The sequence below is a fragment of the Terrapene carolina genome, unplaced genomic scaffold (assembly GCF_002925995.2).
Source record: "Terrapene carolina triunguis isolate 2854851 unplaced genomic scaffold, T_m_triunguis-2.0 Scaffold89, whole genome shotgun sequence".
Taxonomy (NCBI): Eukaryota; Metazoa; Chordata; order Testudines; family Emydidae; genus Terrapene; species Terrapene triunguis.
This window is the reverse complement of record NW_020664440.1, coordinates 30,580,346-30,604,239: the sequence shown is the minus strand read 5'-3', so window position 1 is coordinate 30,604,239 and position 23,894 is coordinate 30,580,346. Positions and strand designations below refer to the sequence as shown.

Genomic DNA, 23,894 nt, shown 5'->3' with positions numbered 1-23,894 from the left:
TCCCCCTCCCTCCCAGGCTTTAGAGCCTGGGAGGGAGGGCGAGTAGCAGCGCGCGAATCAGCTGTTTCGCGCGCCAGCAGCGGAGGTGAGCTAGGGCGGCCGAGGCACATTTTTAGGGGCGGCATTCTGGCGCCGGCCATGCCGCCACTAAAAATGTGCCGCCCCAAGCACCAGCTTGTTTTGCTGGTGCCTAGAGCCGGCCCTGGTGATTAATAAAGTCAGTGCCCTCCTGGTACTATTTCCTAGAACATTGTTTAATCTACTTGCCAGTAGCCTTGCTCCCCTGTGGAAAGTGAAAGTGTCTTTTTTTTTTTTAACTTTCCATTGACTGGCATTCAGTCTCTCAATCCTATATCCATGCCAGCGGTGCTGAGAACCTCCAGCTCCTGTACTTCATACAAGTGGGGGGCTGCTCTGCACTTGTGAAAAACAGGTCACTTCCCCTCTCTGGCTACTCGCTCCTGTGGAGGGTTGAAGGGCTGGTTCGTCTCTAACTCCTGAGAGTTGGACCCCATGTAGGTACGGGGGAGGACATTTGCTCTTTTGCTGAGGTAGAGGGGACTTCACTCTTCAGAGCTCGTACTCCACTATCACATGCCAGTATGCAATTCCGTCCCAGAATGGAGAGGGCACCAATTTTCACACTGATCAAATAGCTCAATTAGTTTCTCCAGCCTGGCTCCTGAAGGGCTTCTGTGGATGAGGGAGGCTTGGAGGTGATAGCCATAACCAGTGAAGTGAAGAACAGCTGCAAATTTCCCTGCTACAGGTCATTTGTGATGCTGCTGTGTTTCTCTATGCTCACCACCTTGACTAGCTGCCTGGTTGTGCTGCAGCACCTCCTTCCAGCCCTGGGATGCAGAGGCATTTGTACTCATTGCATAGCACCAGCTAGGTGCTCTGCGGCTGTTGCAGCACCCTCTCCTTTCAGTACAGGTAGACAGTGAGATGTGTAAACATAGTACATCATCCACCAGCTAGGCAAGTAATGGGTGCTTTGCAGAATAAGCACCCCCACAAGGGTCCTTGCCCCCAATCTAATGCACATAGAAGCTCTGAGCTGTTGAGGAAGGGTGATCCCCAGTGTCTTGGGAGGAGTTAATAGCAGTGAAAGCAGAGGTGCCATTGCTGTCTCTTAAGGGATCTGGTGCCCTGGCCTTGATAAGGATGGCCTATTTGCTCTTAGCGCTATCCCTAGCAGCAGAAGAAGATTCAGAGACTTGTGATGACACAAACTAGGCTCAGACATGGACACCAGTGCAACTTCCCTTCTGCATTGGGATTCGTGCCACCAGCAGGGATGGCAGGAGCCTAGCTGGTGGGGTCAGGGCCAGTAGTAGCCAGCTTGGCTGTTGGAATGCACTGCTGCTGGGCTAATCCCCTACCCCATCTAGGGTGGGGCCAGTGACTGCCCCCACGGTGGCTCATTTTCCCCTGGCTTGTGGGGGCAGCTTGCTTTCCCTTGGGCTTGGCTGGTCACCTGGCTTAGATGGGGTCCCACCCAGCTGTCCCATTTCGGGTTTGGCTAGTCTTCATCTGACTTGTAAATTACTCTCTTTGAGGGGCTGTAATACCAGTCTCCATCCCCAGGTGACGCTGTGGGTTCCTTTTAAGGATTCTTCTAGCCGACGGCGTTCCCCCTCTGTGTTTCCTGGGTGTGGGATCTGTAATTTCACCCCTGTCGCCTAGGTGGCGATGTGGGAAAATCTAGCGCTGTGAGGGATTTCTCCTGACGGCAGGACCCGTCCTCTTTGGTTTTCGGTAAGGGGGTGGACCTTGTAGTGAGTGCACCCAATGGAGATCAACGATGTGATGATTGGCGGCGACGGGACCCAATGGGCGCTGGTCCGTGGGAAGCAGGTACCGGGCGGGGCGGAAGAGGCGGCTGGACTGCTGGTGATGGGGCTGCTGACTATTCTGAAGAAGATGCGACAGAAGGAGCGGGAGCTGCGGCTTCTCATGCTGTATCCTTTTGCGGGGGAGAGGATGGGCGGTACCAAGTATCGCGTGATAAAGGGGCTTCTATCTTTTAGATGTGGGAGCTGAGGGCAGTACCAAGGAGTTGGGGGGGAGGGATGTATCCTGTGTGTCTGGGGTTTGGGCTGGACCAACAGTTCTGGGGTGTATCCTGTGGGTCTGGGCTGTACCGGGGTGCTGGGGGGAGGGGGTGTATCCTGTGGGTCTGAGCTGTACCAACAGTTCTGGGGGGAGGGGGTGTATCCTGTGGGTTTGGGCTGTACCAAGGGGTTTGGGGGAAGGGATGTATCCTCTGGGTATGGGATCTGGGCTCTACCAAGTGTCCTGGAGGAGTGCTATATTATGGGGGTGAGGGGGACCAACTGTCCTGGGGGGCTGTATCCAGTGAATAGAGGGGTAAATAAGGTTGTACCAAGCGCTGTGAGGGGCTGATGGAAGAGGAAGGGGCTGCGCTGGTCCCAACTGGGAGTTTCCTTTTTATGGGCTGATCCACCATCCAGCTGTGACACCAACATCCCCCCCCCCACACACACACACTCTCTCTCATGTGGCTTTCCATGTTCTGAGCTGCCATCTCCTTGACCTGCCTCCCACAGTGGCCTAGACAATGCTGGCAAAACCACCATCCTGAAGAAGTTCAACGGGGAGGATATCGACACCATCTCGCCCACACTGGGCTTCAACATCAAAACCCTGGAGCACCGGGGGTGAGCGCCCAGCGGAGTGTCTGATCTATCCACAGGCCCCAAAACCTGCCCAGCCCATCCATCCCCTGGATAGGATTGTCCCTCCAAAGTCTGATTCGCCCCCGCCCCCCAGGGCAGGATTATCCACCCCTCCCCACACTGCAAACCCTCAGCCTCTGCTCAGCCCTGGTTTCAAACCCCCTTAGCCATAGGTGGTAGCACTGTGGGAAAGGATCTTGGGGTTTCAGTGGATCACAAATTGAATATCATGGTCTAGGTTTGCTTGGTCCTGCCACAGTGCAGGGGGCTGGACTTGATGACTTCTCAAGGTCTTTTCCAGCCCTATATTTCTGTGATTCTATAGTGTGCCTTTGGAGAGCTGATTCCCCTGCCTAATAGATCTCAGTAACCCTGATTCTTTACTCCAAGTTCTGTACAGGTCCCTCACCTCATTCCCCTAACAGTTCCTGCTCCCCCTTAAGCTTAACCCCCTTCAGATCATGGGGGTGGTTCTTCCGCCTTCCCAGGCGTCACTTAGCCAAAGCAAGATGAGGCTTTATTGACAGATCCCCTGTCCCCCACCCTCAGCTCAGCCCCTTGCTCACTTTCTGTCACTCTTAAGGGATTTGGAGCCAAGAAGGTTTGGTCTCCCCAGAGCCAGATGCAGAGGGAACATCCCCTCCTTGCTCCAGGATGTCTGTTTCCCAGTGCATGCTGGGATCTTGCCTGACTGCCCCTTTACCTCCACACTCTGTGTCTTTTTCTACTGCTCAGGTTCAAGCTGAACATCTGGGACGTGGGCGGACAGACATCCCTGCGCTCCTACTGGCGCAACTACTTTGAGAGCACGGATGGTCTCATCTGGGTGGTGGACAGCGCTGACCAGCAGCGCCTGCAGGTCTGCAAACAGGAGTTGCAGAGCCTCCTGGTGGAAGAGGTGTGAACTGCATCTATCCGGGGGGCAGAGAGGGTCTATATCGGGGGTGGGGGGGAGCTGTACCAATTCTCTTGGAGGGTGGGGGGGCTGTATCCTGCCAGGAAAAGTGATATGTATGGGATGGGTTGTATCAAATGTCTTGGGAGAGGCGGTGTATCTTTTGGGCATGGGGGAGTGGGCTGTACAAAGTGTCCTTCAGGAGGGCTGTATACTGTGAGTAGGTGGGACAACTTCTGGCTGAACTAGGCTGGAGGTATCTGGAATTTGGGTTGGGATCCCTGAGGGGCCTAGTTTGATGTTGACCTGCTGGAGGCAGCACCTGCCTCTGCTGCAGAGAGGACCCCAACCCCCTTGCTGCCAGGTCCCCCAGGACTGAGAAACAGACCCATGTCTGGGACAGAGGAGGAGGAGGTAGGCCTGGCTGCTGACTGGGTGGGAGGGTGCTTGAAGGGCTAACGGGCATGGGGGACCAAGACAACAGGGCCATGCAACTCACCCTGTGCTTCGTTCCCCACAGCGCCTGGCCGGAGCTACCCTGCTCATCTTCGCCAACAAACAGGACCTGCCGGGAGCACTGTCCTCCAATGCCATCCGGGAGGTGAGAGCCACTGGCCTGAAGCAAACCAGGGATATTGACTGAGGGGAGTGGGGTCTGTTGGTTGGAGGACGGGGGGCAGGGACTGGGAGTCAGCTCTTCTGTTCCCAGCTCTGGAAGGGGAGGGGGGTAGAAGAGTTACACCAGATGAATGGCAGCCAGGACTCCTGACTTGTCTCCAGTTTATCACTGGCTCACTGTATGATCTTTCCCCTCTCTGTGCCTCAGTTTTACCAGGTTGAGAGTAAGGGGCTAATCCTTCCCTCACCAGGGCAGGGACAGGAGGCTGTGCTAGTGCTGGGAGATGTGGGCTGAGGACAGGTTTGGTCTTAGCACAGTCAGGTAACTCAGCGTCGTCTTCCCTTCCCTTCAGGCCTTGGAACTAGACAGCATCAAAAGCCACCATTGGTGCATCCAGGCCTGTAGTGCCTTCACTGGGGAGAACCTGCTGACGGGGATCGACTGGCTCCTGGATGATATTTCCAGCCGGATCTTCACCACGGACTGACCATGCCCCAGACGTGGCCCACTCCTTTGTGGGGGGGCTGCAGGAGTGGGGGTGGGGCTGCATCCAAGCTTTGAACAGAGTTCCCAGGACCATGTGGCTGTTGTTTCCATGGACCCTCCCATCATGCTTTCCTCCAACAGTCAGTCACCGGGACAGCAACTCCCCTTGGATTCGGCCTAGATCCCAGCTGCCCCCTGGAATGATGCATGGCTTAGTGCCCCTGGCCCGGGTCTCGTGCATGCGTTTCAGGGTTTGAGCCTCTAATGCTGGCAATCAATTGGACCCAAATGATGGGGGAAGCTGGGGAAGCAGAGGGACCAGGCCATTTATAGTCACGGGGGTGGGGGCTGAGGCCCCATCACTGGAGCACAAGGCCTGTTGAACTGTGTGTATGAGTGGGACTGGTAGAGAGGAACTCCCCCCACCCAAAAAAAAAAAAAAAAAAAAAAACCACCAACCAAACACCCCCACCTCTGTATCAAACATTCACTCATATTTTTCATCGCCTGCGCTAATAAAATCAGTGGCCTATGTCCCTGGCTGTGCCTGGATACCTTGACCCTGCGTGGGTTTGCCTTGTGGTTTTGGCTTATTGTGCCAGCTTCCCCTGAGAGATGGACTTCCCCTAGGGGTGGCTCTAGATGCCCAGCTACAGCATCTGTTTCTCACATGGGCTTAGTGATGCCCGTATATTTTTTTTTTTCCTGTCTCAGCTGAGTTGCAGATGGGGGCAGGGGCACTCAAGAGGCTGGGGCGGGAGGGGTGGTGTTCTGCAAGGATCTCCCTCACCCTCCCACTCTATCCTGAACCTGCTGTGGTTTTAAGCAGAGAGAGATTCACTTCCTGTTCTTAACTGTTCCTATGAGCTATTAAACAGCCCCCTCTGTCCCAGTCAGTGGTGGCTGCATCTCAGAGCCAAGCAAGGGATCACTGAGTAAAAAGCCCCTGCTCCCCATCTCAGAGGGGGCTACATCTCAGCACTGGGTGAGGGATCCCTGTAGAAACAGCTCTTGTGCCCCACCCCAGAGGCAGCTGCATTTTAGTGATTGAGAAAGTTAATCTCTGTCAAATACAGTTTAATAATTCACCTCTCCAGTGCATTTAATCTCATTGTGCTGCAGCAACCTCTCCACTCACCCTCATTGTGCTGCAGCAACCTCTGGGATGGAGAAGGGATAGCAGAGCCATGAGAGGTGCTGTTTTGGCCAAGATCCCTGAGGCAGTGGGAACCCCTGGGCTGCTGCAGACATGCCCTCTGGTCAGCTGTGTCCATACAATGATGGCAAGACCTCAACTTTAAGGATGTACCTCAAAGATGCCCCCCAACGTTGAACTGCGAGGGCTGGAGCAGCCTGGCTGGGGTTGGAATGGGACATGGGGATTGAGGTTCCAGAGAGCATCAGAATTTCAAACCTTATTCCTAGCTCTTTGCCCTGCTTGTAAAGCCCATCAGCATTAGAAGGGTGACACCATTTTTCTCCCCATTCTCTATTTACCTCCATTATCACATAGCTTCCCCTGGCCCTGCCCCGTTACCTTCCACCTTCTATCGTATAACATTGGACCCTTTATACCTTACCCTGTAACCCAGTGGCTCTCAACCTTTCCAGACAACTTTGCTCCTTTCAGGAGTCTGATTTGTCTTGCATACCCCAAGTTTCACTTCACTTAACTACTTGCCTACAAAATCAGACAAAAAGTACAAGTGTCCCAGCACAGTTACTGAGAAATTGTTCACTCTCATTTGTACCATATAATTCCAAAATAAATCAATTGGAATATAAATATTGTCGTTACATTTCATTGTATAGTACATAGAGCAGTATAAACAAGTCATTGTATGAAATTTTGGTTTGTGCTGACTTTGCTAGTGCTTTTTGTGTAGCCTGTTGTAAAACTAGGCAAATAACTAGATGAGTTGATGTACCTGGTGGAAGACCTCGGCATACTCCCAGGGCTATTCATACCCCTGGTTAAGAACCACAGCTGTAACCTGCTTCCTTTACCCCAGCTCTGTCCCAATTACCCCTTTGCCCCTGCCAGTTTTCCCCTCTGTACTCCTTTCCCCATTCCAAGCTCAATTCCCCGCTTACCCTGCCTGTAACATGTGGGCACATTCCAGAGGAGCCCTTGACTCTTCAGCTCGCCTGCAGCCTTGCACTTTACACACGCTCCCTGGGCTGGGGCGGGGAAAGGAGGTCCGGCCCGTGTGCGTAGTGAATGTATGGGTGGGGAGGCGCCTACATTGCTTGCGCATGCGTAGTGGCTGTTCGACAAACCCACGCTCCCAGGCGGCAGTCGCTGCTGCTCGGGGGCTGGCTGCTGATGTGGGGGAGGGCGGGCTCAGGATTTAAAGGGGCCGCAGCCCCAATGGGAAGAGGGTGATGGCCTGCAGGGTGAAGGATGAGTACCAGCGGCATTACACGGTCACAGAGCCGAGGAGCCACCCCAAGGGCCACACCGAGTATAAAGTGACAGCCAAGGTGAGGGGCAGCTCCTGGGACCCTCCCCAGGGGGCTGCGCGTGGCCTCTTTAAGGCGAAGGGCCCTTCCTGCTGGATAGCAGGGGCTGCTGATACCCCCATGAGAGGGGGGCACCTCGCTTAGCCTCCTTAAGGAGGGAGCACCATGGGGCGAGACTTGTCCCTGGTACTTTTCAGGGGGAAGGACACTGTGCGTAGCCGCTTTAAGAGGTGGGGAGCTGCGTGTGGGCCCCGTCGGGTCTCCGTTTTGGGGTGTCGTGGGTGTGGTCCCTTTAAGATGGAAGCTTCCTGCAGGGGGAGCCTTGTGTTCGTGGGTCCCGTGAGACCCGCACGTGGGACGTGGCTAGCACCTGCCACAGCTCTCCACGCCCCAGGCAGGGGTGGCAGGTTTGTATAATTTTTGGTGGTGCCCAGAACAAGTCTAAGTCTTCCCCCCCCCCCTCTCCCCGCCCCCCCCCCGCCTTGTAAGCCAATATTTTTTTAAAAAAGAATGTAAAAATGTGAGGGTTCTGGGGGTGGGGGCTCAGGGCTAGGGCAGAGGGTTGGGGTGTGGGGTGAGGGCTATGGATGAGGGGTTCATGATGCAGGAGGGGGCTCAGGGCTGGGGCAGAGGGTTGGGGTGCAGGAGGGGTGAGGACTCTGGGGTGGGGCAGGGTTGGGGATGAGGCGTTTGGGGTGCAGGCTGCCCCAGGGCTGGGGCCAGAGAGGAGGACTCCCCCCAGCACTCTCCTCACCTGCATCAGCGAGCTCTGGGGGAGGGGCCCCCCTCTGCTCCCCCAGCAGCACACTCACCTTGCACTACTGTCACTGAACGTGCTCCTAGGGCCCCTCTCAGGTCCAGGAAGCCCCCTTGCCTCCCCTGTAGTGGGTGCTGGGGGGGCTGCCATCACATGTGCGCCTCCTCCCCTGCTGCTGCTCCTCACTGGGGGTGGAGCTGCCCCTTGCCCAGTGTGGGGCAGGAGCGGTGACTGTGGGCGGGGGGCCTGTGCTGGTGGAGGGTCCCGCTGGAAAAGGGAAGGGTCTGAGGCAGAAGGGCAGGGGCAGCCTGCCCTGGCACTATTGGATGGGGGGCGCTAGGACTCTGCGGCCACAGTTGATGCCGGGAGCCAGCAGAGCAGAGGCAGCGGGGAGCTGCAGGAGAGAGACCCAGCCCCAAACATTGCTGGAGCCAGGGCACCACGGGCCCATATAACTTGCCGCCCCTGGTCCCCTGCCATAAGCCCTAGGCACTGCAGATGTCGGAGGTCAAAGACATGTCCCACATTGCCCATGCCCCAGGGATGTCCCAGGTTAAAGGTACCTCCCATGCCCTGGGGATGTCCCAGGGGGATGACCCCTGACACACCACACCCCGTGGCTGTCACATTTCCCACATCCTAGGCTGATGGCCCCTAGGCTGCTGGTCCCTTCATTAGGCCCGAACCTCCCCATCTCCACCTCCCGGCTCGGAAGTTACTGACTCCTTGTCTCTTCCCTCCATAGTTTGTTTCGAAGACGAACCCAGAGGATGTCAAGCAGGTGACTCTTTTTAAACCCATCTGCTCATGCAGGGGAGGGGTGCGAAGAAAGGGTGGGAAGGAATCCATATCCGTCCGTCCGTATTCTCAAAGAGAGGGAGCAAAGAATTTGGGGGGGGTGTCTCCACTCCAGGCTTGCCCACATGCACGGCTGTTCAGCAATGATGGGCAAAGTCCCAAAATTTGAGGTCTGGTGGAGCTGAGTTTTGGGGATGGTTTTGTCATGGGGCTTTGAGTCCTATGGCAAAGGTTGCGGGTTAGGGGCAGAGTGACTGAGGTCTGGGGGTAAAAAGCAGGGGGACAGAAATCCAGGAGTTTTACATCAAAGTTCAGCCTGGAAGGAGCTGGGTCCATAGATTTGTATTTGGGGGTTTGAGTTAAAGGGTTGCAGTTTGGGGAATAAGGGAAGGGTCCCTGGGACTGTGGGAGCTGCCGGGTTAGTGTACATCTGTGGCTAGTTAACTGGGGCACCTGGGGGGCTTGTGTCCTTCAGATCACGGTCTGGAAACGGTACAGTGACTTCAAGAAGCTGCATGGGGACCTGTCCTACATCCACCGCAACCTTTTCCGGCGCATGGAGGAGTTCCCCACCTTCCCCAAAGCCCAGGTCTTTGGTAAGGGGCTTCCCAAGGGGCGGGGGGGGGGGGGGGGGGAGAACAGCCCCTGGAGTCTGATTCATCTGGGTTGCCCCCAGAGCAGTGGCAGAGAGAACTCCCCCCACACATACAGACGCACTCTGCTCCCCCCATCCCTCCACCTTTCCCCCCGCACAGCTCCCTCTCCCATGCCCAGCTCCCCCCATCCCCACAGCACAGCCCCCTACCCTACGTAGCTCCCTCATCCTCCCACACAGCTTCTTCCTCCCCACAGTGCTCCACAACAGGGGCACACAGTGGACCATACCATGTGAAGTGAATTGAGGTGGGATGCCCACCAGACAGTGGCAGGGGTGGGTGGGCTAGAATGTACCACAGGGCTAGAGGTGGAGTGGATGGTCTGTCTAGGGAGGGGGTTGTGCTGGAGGACCTATCCTAATAGGAGCTCTGTCTTGCAGGCCGCTTTGAGCCCGAGGTGATCGAGGAGCGCAGGAAAGCGGCTGAGGCCATGCTGAGGTTCACGGTGCACATTCCTGCGCTGAACAACAGCCCCCAGCTCAAGGAGTTTTTCAGGGTACGTGGGGTAGGGCTGGGCTGAGGGACCCCGGGGTGGTCAGTCCATTGCTGATGCATCAGGCTGCTCACACACATGGCAGTACCAACGGCCCACGCAGTTGCTCTACACCTCCCTTGAAAACCTTGGGCTGAGGAGAGTCTCCCCGTCCCAGTGTACAGCAGAGACTCCTCTGAAAGATGATAGTCAGGACTGATTGGGTCTAGTGGGTTAGAACAGTGGGAGCCGGGAGTCAGGATTCCTAGGTTCTATTCCCAGCTCTGGGAGGGATGTGGAGTCTGGTGGGTTATGGAGGGAGCTGGTATCTGGACGCCTGGGTTCCCTTCCCAGTTCAGCCACTGTCCTGCTATGTGGTTCTGGGCAGGTCACTTCCCCCATTTGTGCCCATCTTCCCCGCTGTGCATGTCAAAACATGTCTGCTGCCAGTGGAGAAGCACGAGGCTAATACCCCATCCCTGCCCCCATGGCCACACTAGCACCCCAGTCCCCAGCTCCTCCTTTACCATGCTGCTTCCTTCCTCCAGGGAGGGGAGGTAAAGAGGCCCCTGGAGGCCTGTGACCTACGCATCCTGCCGCCCCCTCTGATCCCAGTACCACAGGAGGGCACAGATGCCGGGGACGATGCTCAGGGATCTGTGGCAGAGCTGGGACTGCAGAGCCTGGAGCCTGAGCGGGAGCTGGAGCCGCACCCACACCGAAGGGAGCAGGCGGAACTGCAGAGCCCAGTGCCCCTGGGAGCTGTGGGGGTAACGGGGCAGGAGCATAACGGGGGAGACGAAGGAGAGGAGACAGGTACAAGATTCCTGCTATTGATTTTTGTGGGTTACAGCAGGGCGATCGGGAGTCAGGACTCCTGGGTTCTATCCCCAGCTCTGGGAGGGGGGAGTCTGACTGAGTGACAAGAGCTGGGTTTTCTGGGTTCAGTTCCATGCCCTGCCACAGACTCCCGGTGTGACCTTGGACAAATTGCTTCCCCTGTCTGTGCTGCTCTTCCTCAGTCTACAAAATGGGGATAATTGTACTGACCAGCCTCTCAGCAGGGCTGCGAAGCGTTAATTAATTGCTATGGGCAAAGCCTTTGACTTCCTCAGAGGAAAGGCACAAAAGAGAGGCAAAAATATTATTGCGCCGTTAAATGTTGTGTTGTTGATCTGTAATGTTCAGAAACCTTTTCCCCATTTTTATCATTTAAACCTGACCCTGGCTACCCAAACAGACCAACCTTGTGCTTACGGCAGGGGGAGCAGGAAGGGAAACTTGCCAGCTGAGTTTCAGAGCAGAGATTTGAGCAACTCTTATTTATATTGTGGGAGCATGAAGGGACCCCATTATGGGGTGCACCTTAGCAGGAGTATTAAGGTTGTACCTGGAGGACCCCTCTGTATTAGAGCCCCACTATGATGTGCACATTATCACCAGTATTGCGGTGGCACCTACAGGCCCCAGCTGAGCTCAGGGCTCATTGTGTTACATGGTCTCAGCCCAGAAAAGCTCATTCTCTAACTAGACAAAGGGTGGGAAGCAGAGGCACAGAGAGGTGAAGGGACTTGTCGAAGGTCACCCAGCAGGTCAGTGGCAGAGCTGGGAATAGAACCCAGAAGTCCTGAGGCCCAGCCTTGTACCCTAGCTATTGGACCATGCTGCATCTCAGTATATGTGAAACTGACCAGCCCGGTGATCAGCTCTCTAAAGTGGCATCGTTAAGAGCCACTCCCTAGTAGGGAGGATTGGAGGCTGCGATTGGGAATTAGGTCCCCAACTCCCAGAGGATTTTGACATTTAACACCTTTTACAAATCCCAGCCTTGATCTCCATGAAGGACGTTGCCCTTGCCAAGGGTTTGGTTTCCAAAGGCACTGACTGACCGTGGCTCTGATTGGGGCAGCAGGCGCTTCAGAATCCCAGGCCGCCTCTTCTCTGCAGGCCGGGGAGCAGGATTAGGGGACAGTGCACCATGAGCACATGACATTCAGCTGATTCAGGGGGAGACGGGGGATGATGCATCATGTGGTTTGTAGGTGGGGGAATGAGGGAGGATTCTGCTGCTACAGCAGGCGAGTCAGGAGTGGGGAAACAAAGAGCTGTAGTCACAGCCCAGCACCAGGGAGGGACTGGACAAGAGGCAGCTCAGGGGCCTGAGCCTATAATGAAAGGCCTCACTTTCAGTGTTTGCCAGTGAAGATTGTCAGATCCCAGGCTCTATCCTGCCTCAGGCAGAGGCTCTTCAGCTGGCCCAGCCTAGATGCACTTAGCAGCACTATTCATATGATGGTGGTACCTAGAGGCTCCTAGAGGTGCTGTATTACACCATAGAGTACAGTACGCACAGGCCCTGACCAAGATTGGGATCCCTCTGAGGTACACAGTAGTAGTAGTAGTAGTAGAATAGCATCTAGAGACCTCAGCTGTGATCTGTGCCCCATTACGGGTGTGCATTATTAGTAATATTATGGTAACATCTACAGGCCCCATCCAATATTGGGGCCTTATTGTAGTGTGTGCGTTAGTAGTATGGTCACAGCCAGAGGCCCCAGCTGAGATCAGGGCCTCATTATGGTGTGTATTATTAGTAGCATTACAGTAGCACCTAGAAACCAGCTGAGATTTGCACCCCGTTATAGCATGCACATTATTAGTAGTAATATCGTAGTGCCCACAGGCCCCATTATGGTGTGTGCTTTATTATTAATCATACAGTAGCATCTAGAGGCCCCAACCAAGCCTGCGGTCCCATTTTGGTGGGTGCATTAGTAGTAGTATTACATTAGCGCCTACAAACCCAGCGAGAGACCGTCTCTGCCCCAAAGAGCTCACAGACAAACAGTGACTCTCCCGGTTGTATAGATGGGGAAACTAAGGCCTTGAGCGCCAGACCCTCAGCTGATGGTGGGGCTGCTCCCTGGGCAGGTAGGCAGGCTGGCTCCTTAGGGTGGGGTTCAGTTCAGACACCCACACTTTCTCCTGTGCTTCGTGCCTGGCTCACAGGAGACCCTGCACTGGCTGCTAAATCAGAGGAGGATCTGGATCTGCTCTTTGCCTCGGTGGGGGAGGAGAGGGAGAGTGGGTCACCTCTCCACGGCCCCCTGTCTAACCAGGACCTGGCCCTCTTTGACCCCTTCATCAAGGAAGGTAGGAGGGGGTTAGATGGGTCTGGGTCATCTCTAGGGGATGCCAGCTCTGATCCAGTCCCAGGGTGGGAGCACTGGCTGGCTCAGGGGAGTGGGAGATGGAGGCTTTCTCCTCTAGGAGCTGGGCAGGCTCAGGCCATTTGGAGGGTGCAGGGGTGGGAATCTTGCCTGGTGCTCCCCATAGTGGGAGAGGAGAATGGAGGGTTTCAGTCTCATGAAGCCGGCATGGGGTCCCCGCTCCCTTCTAACATGCCTCCCCCCCACACACATACACTTTGTGCTTTCAGAGCAATGCTCAGCCAGCCCTTCCCAGGGGGCCATGTTGGCCGTGGGATCAGAGCTGCTCCCCGGCCAGGACATTGAGCTGGCGGCTGATGCCCTGTGGGACCTGCAGATCTCTCAGCCTGCGGAGCAGGAGGCAATACAGGGACTGGACCCGGGAGGGTACCTGGCAGTGGCCACTGAGGAGATCACACTGGCCTTGAAGAGAGAAGCAGCCAAAGACTACGCAGGGGCCCTCTGTGGCTACCGCAATGGGGTGGACATCCTGCTGAAGGGGGTGCAAGGTACTTGGAGGGGTGGGGGAACCTCTTGGTCTGACCTCATTGATAAACCGGTACCCTCCATAGCATAGAAGGGAAAGTGAGGCACAGAGAAGGTTAGTGACGTCCCACACAAGGCATGGCATGAAGTCTGCAGCACAGCCAGAGCAGAACGCAGGAGTCCTGGCCCCCAGCCCCCTGCTTTAACCACTGGACTCCACTCCCCTCCCAGAGCCTGGCATCGAACCCAGGAGTCCTGACTCCCAGCTCCCTCCCCTACTCTCCCAGAGATGTTTGTGTGGCACGGCAGCTGTTAGCCCCCTGCCCCTTAGTGTCTGCGTTCGGAACCCTCCCTCCCATCAGCGGTGTCGTACCTCCATCGATCTCCTCCCCCCCACAGAGCGGAGTCACAGGCCTTGATTCCATCAGGCTGCACTTGGCCCCCTCTCTAAAGGGGGGTGTGTGTGTGTCCCCTAAATCACCCCAAGCAGAGACTTGGGGCAGCTCTCACAAGCTGCAGTGGAACAACCCTCCCCATGTCACAGCCCACCCGCTCGCTTGCAGGGATGTGAGAGGGGATTGGCCTGGGCCAGCGCTGTTATTACCAGAGCATTGCACCCTTCATGGCATAGGTAGGCCAAACTGTATAGCCAGTAGCCCCTCCCCATTGCTGGCCAGCCCCTCATTTGCCCCACTGTGTCCAGCCCCCTGCCCAGACAGGGCCTTTAACCATTACCGCCCCTCACACCCGCCCAGCCCCTCCTCCCCCAGCTGGACCCCTCACCTCGATCCTCCATTAGCATGTAAGAAGTTGGATAACACAGAGCTTGGCCTGCATGAGCAGTGAAGCATATGGCCCTCTGGTGAGCTACTGCCTGTGATGTGTGTAGGTAGCAGCAGAGGGCACCAGAGAGCCTCTGCCTGCCACACCAAGCAGACCAATTTCTAGTGAAAATCAGGGTTTGCTTGTCCCCAGTTGAGCAGGGTGCTGGCACCTTGACCGTTCCCAGCGATTCTGGGAAGTGGTCAGTTTTCATAAGTTCCCACATTCCAGCCAGACAAAGAGAGGCCCCGAAGTTCAGTGTGGCCCTCCCTTCTCCTGACCCGTAACCACTAATGAGGCTGCATCTGGTTGCCCCAGTCCTGGAGCAGGACCCCAGTGTGCTAGGTGCTGCACAACCACAGAACAGGCAGTCCCTTCCCCAAAGAGCTCCCCAGCTGCAGCTGGGTGTTGCCAATGAGCCAGCCACCCTCAGCCTGCTGTCAGGAGGGAGGAAGATCCAATATTAAGGTTACCCAGGGTGTGAGATTGATCCTGTCCCTTTGCCAGGGCTGCCACTTCCTCTCTGGCTTAAGCACAGATTTTGCTGTGGCTTTTTGGCCATCTTTTCCCTTCCCTGATCCTTGAGGGCCTTTTGTTTCCCCAGGGGGTTGCAAATTAACTCAGGCTACCTAACAGCAGTGTGGATCCTCCCACATTTAGTCTGGGCTGTGGTGGCCAAACAGGTCGGCGTAAAGAACAAACCCACAGCTGCTTTCTCGAGATGTCACTGAGTTTGGAGGTCTGAGTCTTGGTCCTGAAATCCCTGGTCCTCAACCCAGACATGCACCAGTCCATTGGGACCAGCTGGCAGCATGCTGAGACAATGTCTTCTGGCCACCGTTCTCCAACAGCAGGTCTTCCCTGCGGAGTTAACTCTGTGATTGCATGCAAATTGTTAGCCTCACCTCAGTTGATGTGTCCCCCCCGTTCTTGGGAGGTGCTAAGATTTCAGGGAGGCATCCCATAGTCCTTATTACCACAGCAAGCTGAGTGGCTGTGATCCTTTTCTAGTGAATTGGGGGAGAACCTGTCTGTCCTTTACAGGCACCTGGACGGGGAGGAATTGGGGGAAGGCACTGAAGGATTAGCTGCCCTCGAGCAGCACTAGCAGTCACCCTGCCCTGTTGTGCTAGCAGCTGGAGAGACAAGGCCTCAGTGTCATACATTTCACTGCAGGGAGGAGTCGGCCAGCACCATAGCTCAGTGCAGGGAGCCGGCTCATTGTTTACAGTCACGGGCACATCTGTTCATTTCTCCTCTCCCTGCCCAGGAGACCCTGATCCTGCCCGCCGGGAAGCAGTGAAGAAGAAGACAGCCGAGTATCTACATCGGGCCGAAGAGCTGGTCCAGCTGACCCATCTCCAGCCATGAGCCAGGATCTAAGTCCCCTCCCTGCCCCCAGGGCATGGGGCTGAGCTGAGATCTGAACCCCAAACTGCCTTTCCAAAGGGATCTAGGGCCAACACATTCACATACCAGTGACTTAGCTAAAGCCCTTCCCTCATGTCCCCACTGGGCTCAGAAGCAGGACTACAGGCCCCGCCTAGAAACACACCACTCACGGCGCCTCCATGGTTTGCTTTAACACAGGGCTGTATGGTGAAGGGGGGAAATCTCTCCCCACTACTAAAGATTTTTGTGTCTATAGCACCTCTCCAGACAGTGGGTGATTCTTCTTCTGGCCCCTTGGCTTGTGCTTTGAATAGTCATCAGTCAGGAAGCTTCAGCTCTTTGCAAAGGTGAATGAGCCCTGGAGCCCCCACACCCAAAGAGGGAGAGGTCAGCACCCCCACTTTGCAGAAACTGAGGCACAGAGAGCTAGGACTTGCCCAAAGTCATATAGGAAACTGGTGGCAAAGCTGGAAATCGAATCCAGCAGTCCTAGCTTCCTCTTGTTCTAGTTCTCTAGACCTCACTCCCCTCCCAGAGCATAGAATAGAAGCCAGGTGTCCTGACTCCCAGTTCCCCTCCCCTCTCAGAGCTGAGCATAGACCACAGGAGTCCTGGGACTTGAACATGGGACTGTAATGGTCAAAGGGCTGGGCTTCTCCCACATGAGCTGAGCAAGGCTCTTCCTTCAGACAGCAGCAGGTCTTTTACCCTCTGTTGCAGGCACTAGTGGGTGACAAGGCCAACACACTAGAGGGGTGGAAGAACCTATAGTAGGAAAGGAGGAGAGGGGAATGGAATATAGAGGAACTCCCGTGGCCCTGCTTTCCTGCCGCGTATGGAAACCACCTGTCCTCCCCCATTCACTCAGCAGCATGAGGTGAAAGCTGCTGACTCATTCTCACAGCAGCACTGGAGCCCCCAGGGGACTATTGGCAGAGACTAGCATGTGGCCAGGGCTCCATCCTTAGTAGGGGGCCCTGCATCAATCCTGTGGGGCTGGGACCCTCTCATCTTCCCCATGAAAGCAGGGTCAGGATTTAACCCTCAAGCTTTCTCCTAGAGGCCCAATCAGTCAGGTCAGTGATTGCAAGAGACCCTACAATAACAACCCAGCATCTATAACCACAAGGCTTGCAGGCCATTCTGTAGCAGGCTTCTGCCAATAACAAACCAGCATGGACATGAGGCTGCTTGGGTAACAGGAACTAGTGGAGAGGGGCTCACGCTGTGTAGCTTGTGTCGGCCAAGCACATTGCACACACCAGGGGCTCTTTGCCCTCCGTTCCCCCCACAGTTCCTTGTGTGCCGCCCTCCTATCCCCCATGGGATGCAAGGCACTCACTGCCACCTGCCCTTTGCCTGAGGGGGTCTTGTCTATGTCTGCTGTGGAGCAGCCCCCCGCCTCTGGCAACACAAGCCCAGCCTTCCAGGCTGCCCTTGGCACACACTGACCTCCAGCTCAGGGTGACAAGTGTAGGGAGTGCCTAGTCCCGACCCGCTGGGCACACTCAGCTTCGCCTTGCCTGCAAGAGCAGCACACAGCAACTTCCAAGAATCACCTCCAGCTCCCTGCTCCACTGAACATCCAGCACTTAGGCAGTCAGAATGAAAACAAGCCACCTTTATTAGCAGAGGAGAGAGACTCAAATGAGGGACAGGAAGAATATTGGAAACAATCTCGGTTACATGGAAAACAAAGTCATTGCATGCCTAGACTTAACTCACAAGACGTTGCCACATCTCCTGCAGGACGGCTTGCCCCAAGTCCTTTTCCCAGCCTTTTCAGCCAGCATGGCTGAGATCCCCCTCTCATAAGCTCAAGCCTGCTGGCAGCCTGTCTTTGCAGATTGTGGCATGCCAGGACATCTCGCTGCACCCCCAGAAATACTAGACTGAACTCAGTGCGTTGGCAGACTTCTCCTGGGACACACACAATGGCCCACCAGGGAGATAGCTGCCTCCCACACAGCTTTGAGTGCTCTGCCTTTAACTACAAGGCAGAGAGAACACAATTTTCAGCATAGCCACAACTCCTCACGTTTTCCATACATCCATCTGACAATTATTTTGGCGACCAGTGTGACGCAGGCTTCTAATAGAGACCTTGCATGACCTTTTTGGTGAACTCGGGGGATCACTGTACCCTCTACCAGTTGGCATTGAGAGGTCTTTGGGTCACAGCCCTCTATTTTGAGGACTCAGTGACTCCCCCCACCCCAAGTGCTCTGTGTGCCCCCCTTTTCCTTTCCTCCAGGCCAGAATATGTACATGCTCTCTATTCTCCTCTCCCCTATGCCAGGGATTCTGTGTGCCTTCCATTTCTCACAAACCAGGGCCTTTATGTGCCCCCTTTGCTCCTCCCACCATACCAGGCTTCACCATTTCCTCCTATGCCAGGAACTCTTTGTATCCCCACACACCAAGGTCATATAGATTTGTCACCTGACTAGCTCCACTCTCCTTCCTCAGTCAATCTAGAACTAGCCTAGTGGCTCTCATCTATATATAAAGCTCTTAGCCCCACCCTCCCAGGTAAATCCTGCCTATGGGTGGGACTTAATCTATAAATACACCATCCTCCATCTTGAATTCTTTTAGCTACCCACCAAACAGCTTTTGGTTCAGAGAAGCAGGTGAGCCTCACCCAGAGATGAGGAAATGTTGGGTGGGGGGATGTCTGTTGTTTTGGGAGAGGAAGAGGGTGAATTATTTACCCCAGGGGGCATTTTTAATTTGTAATCTTAACTGTTGGGGGAATCCTTAGGGTTTTCTGTCTCACAACCTTGCTTGGGTAACGCCCAGGTTCTCTGTGTTTTACCTGGTCCACACAATGGATGAGAGCTTATTACTGCTTGGCATTTCTCTTGTGGCTTATCTGGTAGCGGCCTGTGCTGCTTTCATTGAAGGGCCTGAGTTCAGTCCCCCTCCTGATGACTCTCAACTGTGACTACCATAGAGAAGGATTAGATGGAGCCTTTCCATGAGGTCTTGTGGTTAAGGCCCCAGGACTGGGACTCCAGAGACCTGGATTTGATTCCTGGTGCTGTCACAGACTTGGGGTCTGACCTTGGGCAAGTCACTTCCCATCTCTGTGCCTCAGTTTCAGAGTACTGTCAGGGTACATCCTTTAATGTTTCTGAAGCTTGTAACTACTCTGATGGGCTCCTCAGAGCCAGGGAGAGCTGACAGTTCTGGAGAGCTGCTGTCTATTGGATTCTCTTAAAATGGAATAAAAAGCTCCAGAGCTTGGACTAAAACCCAGGAGACCTGATTCTCTGGCCTCCTCCCAACCCATTAGATCCCACTCTATTCCCAAACCTGGAAAAATAACCCAGGAAGCCTGACTCCCAGCCCCCTTTAGACCATACTCTGCTCCCAAAGGTGGGACTAGAACCCAGGAATCCTGACCCTGTTACTCTAACCACTAGTCCCCAGTCCCCTCCCACAGCCAAGGAATAGAACCCAGGAGTCCTGACACTGTTACTCTAACCACTAGTCCTCAGTCCCCTCCCAAAGCCAGGAGTAGAATCCAGGAGTCTTGATTCTTGGTGTTAAATGTATTTTACCTGTAAATTTCCCATCCCTCATGTGTCTGAGAAAATTGGGCTGTGGAGGGTGTGGGTCAATAGAGAGAAACCTCCCTGGTTCTTCAGTGTCCTGGTGTGTGGCTGCAACCTGGATTTATGGCTTTCTTGGGGGCTGAAATTGGGGGTGAATTCTGGTCAGAGAGTGAGGGAGTGTGAGTCTGATCGTGTAACATCTCCACACTGTTAGCCTGTGGGACTCATTGTCACAAGGTCTCATTGAAGCCAAGTTAGAGGGATTCAGACCAGAACTGGATGTTGATCTGAATAACGAGAACATCCAGAGCAAAGATTAAAATGTCATCTAAGCTTTGGGAAAGAGCAGAAACCCTCATGCTTCAGGGCAAGAGCTCATTCCTGACTAATGGGGGTCAGGAGGAATCTGCCCTTGTGATCCACTTATGTCATTACTGAAGGGCTCCTTCACCTGCCTTTCAAGCAGCTAGGCTGGGCTGCTCAGGGAGATAGGATACCAGGCTAAATGGGCCCCCTGGCATGGTACTTTCTAGGTTCTTCTTCTAGAGGGGATGTGGTCCCCTTGCCCTGATGCTGGGGCAGGAGATCCAGGAGTTCCCTTCCCTGCTCACAATTGCAAAGCACTTTGCAAGCAGCAAGGAAACAAAGCACACAGCTGCCAACTTGGGTGGGAACAACTGAGGCACAAAGAGGGCAAAAGAACTCCCTCCCAGTGCCAAGGGGAGAGCTGGGAATAGAACGCAGGAGTCCTGGCTCACAGCCACCCTGGTCTAAGCCACTAGACCCCTCCCAGAGCCAGGGATAGAACCCAGGTGTCCTGACTGCGCGCCCACCTCCTCTTCTAAGGGACTAGACAGCAGCATTCCCCGCCCCGAGCCCTACGCAGCTGGGATTGGATGATGAGATCACATGATGATGACGGGCTGTTTGCCTGTGCAAGGAGGAAGCAGCCTCTGGCGCAGTGCATTGTGGGGGAATTGTAAGCGGAGGGGGGGGGGTTGAGGCCGTAGGGCATTGTGGGACCCAGGGGAGGGGCGACTGGGCTCTATCCTCAGCGCGGGGAGGAGAGTGGGGTCTAGTGGTGAGAGCAGGGGGGCTGGGGGGTCAGGACTCCTGGAGTTTATCCCTAGCATTGGGCAGGTCTGTGGGGGGAGGAGGATATAATTTGGGGGGGCTGCTGGGATTGGTCCAGTTCTCCCACAGGGACAGCCCTGACCCCCATGTCTCCTCCTAGGACCCACCAGAGGTGTAGTTCAGATCACCCACCTACCAGGCCCCACAAGGAGGGGCCCTTACCTCAGACCTGCCCCTCCTCAGAGTCCCCACAGGGAGGACCTGATTCTCCTCATCTCGCCCCACACGCTGTGGGAAACCCCCCCCCCCCACGCCCAGATCCTCACACTCTCTGTCTCTGCTGCAGGTGCCTGGCCAATGGGGGGTGCAGATGAGTTCCCAGTGGGCACATGCCCTGGGATGTGCCCGCTGGGTGAGCTGGCGCAGCGGGAGCGCCAGGGCCGCCTGCACCGGCTGGAGCTGCGGGAGGGGACGCGGCAGGGTGACCCTGCCCGCGTGGTGAAGGAGTATTCCCGTCCAGCTGCTGGCAAGGAGCTGCCCCGGCCCCAGGAGCTGCGCCCTGCCCCAGTGCTGCTGGCCACTGTGCGCTACCTGCTGGGCCAGGTGGCGCCACAAGCCGACCTGCCCCCAGCTGAGGTCCATGCTTTCATCTCCGACCGGTTGCGTGCTGTGCGCCAGGATGCCACGCTGCAGCGGCTGCAAGGGGCTCCATGCGTGGCCCTGCTGGAGCGATCACTGGGCTACCTGCTCCATGCCGGCTACCAGCTGTGCCAGGAAACTCCTGCCCGCTTCGACCCCCACCTCCATCGCACCCAGCTCCAGGAGTGCTTCAGCTGGCTGCGGCGCTGCTACCGGGACAGCTGTCATCACAGGGAGCCGGCCTTCCAGGCCCTTTTCCTCCTCTACAACCTGGGTGAGCAGCACTAGGGGGTGCTGTGCTGCAGGAAGCAGGAGGGAGTCAGTAGGGGTCGCTGTGCTGCAGGCAGAATTGGGGGGAGGTGTGTGGTGTGCTGCAGGGAGTAGGAGGGGGTCAGTAGGGGGCGTTGTGCTGCATAGGGCAGGGTGAGTTGCTCAGTAGGGCACGCTGTGCTGCATGCATTGCTCAGTAGGAGGGGCTGTGCTGCAGAGAGTGGGCCGTGTTGCTCAGCAGGGGGTACTGTGCTGCAGGGAATAGCGTGGTGGCTCAGTAGAGGGCACTGTGCCACAGAGACCGGGGTCAGGGCTCAATAGGGGGCACTCTTCCCTGGCAGTCAGTGCTGACCCCAGTGCGGTGCTAAGAGGGAGCAATGTAGATAGATCAGTGGGTGATGCTGGGCTGCAGAGAGAGAGCAGGGTCTCAGTAGGGGGTGCTGTGCTTCAGGGAGAAGTGCGGGCTCAGAAGAGGGCATTGTGCTGCAAGGGGTGGCACAGAGGGCTCAGTAGGGGGTGCTGGACTGCAGAGAATGGTGCAAGGGGCTCAGAGGGAGCCAGATGACAGGGAGAGGGGCATGTAGTCAGGGAGGGGCACTGTGCTGCAGGGAGCAGGATGGGGGATCTCAGTAGGGGCCCTGTGCTGCACGGAGTGGGCGGGGGGGAGCTCAGCAGTGGGTGCTGTGCTGCAAGGAGCAGCGGTGGGGGGCTCAGCAGGGGGCGCTGCTCTGATTTGCCCCTTTTCCACCCTAGGCTTCCCGGAAGCCCTGCACCAGGTCCTGCAGCTCCCAGACCCTGTCCGGGCCTCCCCTGAACTCCGCACAGCGCTGGCTGTCAACTGGGCTTACCTGGAGCGCAACTGGGCACGGTTTTTCCGCCTGGTGCAGGCCTTGCCCTACCTGCCGATTTGCGCCCTCCATCGGCACCTGGGCCCCGCCCGGCGCCTGGCACTGCTCACCTTTAGCCACGGCTTTAGTGCCAGGAACTGTCGCTGCCCTCTGACCTGGCTCGCCCGGCTGCTGGCAGTGGACAGCCCTGAGGAGATGGCAGAGCTGTGCCGCCATCATGGGCTCACGGTGCTGGATGGAGCCGTGGTCTTCCAGAAAGCAGCTTTCAGGGACCCAGGCATGCTGGTCCACGGCCCCTCGCACCTGCTAGTGGACAGTAAACGAGGGGAGGCCCCCCTGCTGGAGGTCATCGAAGATGCCTGTAACTAATGGTCTAGAGAGACTTGGGGGGTGAGGATGGGAGCCAGGACTCCTGAGTTCCCGTCCCTGCCTATGGGAGGGGAGTGAGGTCTAGTTGGCTGGATTGGGAGTCAGGATTTATGGGTTTTATTGCTGGTTCTAGGAAGGGCTGAGAGGGAGAGCTCCTGGCTTCTGCTCCTTGCAATGAAAGAGGAATCAGGTTTAGAGTAAGAGACTGGGAGCCAGGACTCCTGGGTTCTCTTAGTGGCTCGGTCACTGATTCTCTGTGTGTCACCTCCGCCAAGCCACTCCCTTTGCCTCATTTCCCCCCTGCATAAAAGGGGGCTAAAGGGAGTAACTTACTTGTGCTTAGTGCAACTGGATGGCTCTGGGCGATCTTTCTGTGTTGATGGGCTCGGCTTCCTGCATTTGACCCCTTGTGCTGGATAATTTGCCTTGCCCCCCCGCCCCCGTCCCGTGGGTTTGTGATTCAGGAAGCTGGCTCAGATCTTGGGGTTTGTGGGAGTTGGTTTGGGTCTGAGCTTTGGTGTGATGGTTTGGGGTCCCCGATCCACATGGCAGGGAGCTGTATGGAATGGCAGCCAGTGTCCCCTGCCCCAGGCGGGAGGTAGGGGGAGATGGATACAGGCCAAAGCACCCCTGGAATTTTGGGGTGTCTGGAGGGAGTAGAAGTCAGTTTTACAATAAATGTTGACTTGTAAGAGGTTGTGGGTCTGTGCAGTGGTGGATTAGCCAATGGGCCCATGTGCCCTGGCCAATTGGGGAGTCCCACCCCCAGCAGACAAACACCAGGGTGGGGTGAGGGAGTCTCTGTGTCCCAATCCGGCTTTCTGGCAGCAGCGCCGGGCAGGGCAGGGGAAGACCCAGCTTCCTGACCCCGGCTGCAGCCCCAGGACTGGAGGAGCTCTTGCTTCCTGCTGGGGCCTCAGGGCTGGGGGAGCCCTCACTTCCTGCTGTGGTCCCAGGGCCCTGGCGGGGACGGGGGGATAGACAGAGTTTACAGGGGCTGGGCCACGGGGAAGGGGCACAAGGTGTGAGGCTGTGGGCGGGGCCACAGGCAGAACAGAGGCGGGACCACAGGCGGAAGGTGTGGGGAGGGGACCCCCTACTTGCTGTGGCCCAGGGCCCCACGAAACCTTAATCCACCTCTGTCTGTGTGGTGTGGGTCTGCCATGCTGGAGCATTGTGTTAATGTCTAGGGGAACTGAGTGTGTAGTGTTGTGAGGCAGTGCATGAGGGGAAGTGAGTGAATCATTAGGGACAAATGGGGGGTTGCGTTTGTCTAGGGGGATTGTGTGTGGTTGCATTGTGTGTATGTGGGGAGTCATATGGTGTTGCTGGGGGATGGGTTGTGTGTGAGTTTTCACAAGTGGGGGCTTTGTGAGG

At 56.1% G+C, this 23,894-nt stretch overlaps 3 protein-coding genes across 4 annotated transcripts in view; all 3 read left to right on the top strand.

Moving 5' to 3' along the window:
• The window catches only part of ARL2 (ADP ribosylation factor like GTPase 2), a 12,471-nt gene extending 7,235 nt beyond the window's left edge, over window positions 1-5,236 (top strand). For both annotated transcript variants that reach the window (XM_024193585.1, XM_024193584.1), the window contains exons 4-8: window positions 1,767-1,964; window positions 2,574-2,684; window positions 3,438-3,600; window positions 4,118-4,198; window positions 4,569-5,236. In XM_024193585.1, coding sequence (XP_024049353.1) covers window positions 1,795-1,964; window positions 2,574-2,684; window positions 3,438-3,600; window positions 4,118-4,198; window positions 4,569-4,703 — 660 coding nt within the window. In that variant the 5' untranslated portion in view covers window positions 1,767-1,794 and the 3' untranslated portion in view covers window positions 4,704-5,236. The remainder of the gene's footprint in view (window positions 1-1,766; window positions 1,965-2,573; window positions 2,685-3,437; window positions 3,601-4,117; window positions 4,199-4,568) is intronic.
• A 1,762-nt stretch (window positions 5,237-6,998) lies between these two features.
• Window positions 6,999-16,015, top strand: SNX15 (sorting nexin 15). The gene is made up of 8 exons (XM_026650471.2): window positions 6,999-7,186; window positions 8,668-8,703; window positions 9,196-9,316; window positions 9,757-9,872; window positions 10,397-10,664; window positions 12,858-13,001; window positions 13,288-13,566; window positions 15,636-16,015. The coding sequence occupies exons 1-8, from the start codon at window positions 7,088-7,090 to the stop codon at window positions 15,734-15,736; spliced, it is 1,164 nt and encodes a 387-aa protein (XP_026506256.1). The 5' UTR covers window positions 6,999-7,087; the 3' UTR covers window positions 15,737-16,015.
• A 4,519-nt stretch (window positions 16,016-20,534) lies between these two features.
• Window positions 20,535-23,373, top strand: SAC3D1 (SAC3 domain containing 1). Its single transcript, XM_024193541.2, is given in 3 exon segments — window positions 20,535-20,689; window positions 20,691-21,304; window positions 22,054-23,373. Coding segments are annotated over 3 exon segments (1,230 nt in total). The 5' UTR covers window positions 20,535-20,537; the 3' UTR covers window positions 22,518-23,373.
• Window positions 23,374-23,894: the final 521 nt, after the last annotated feature.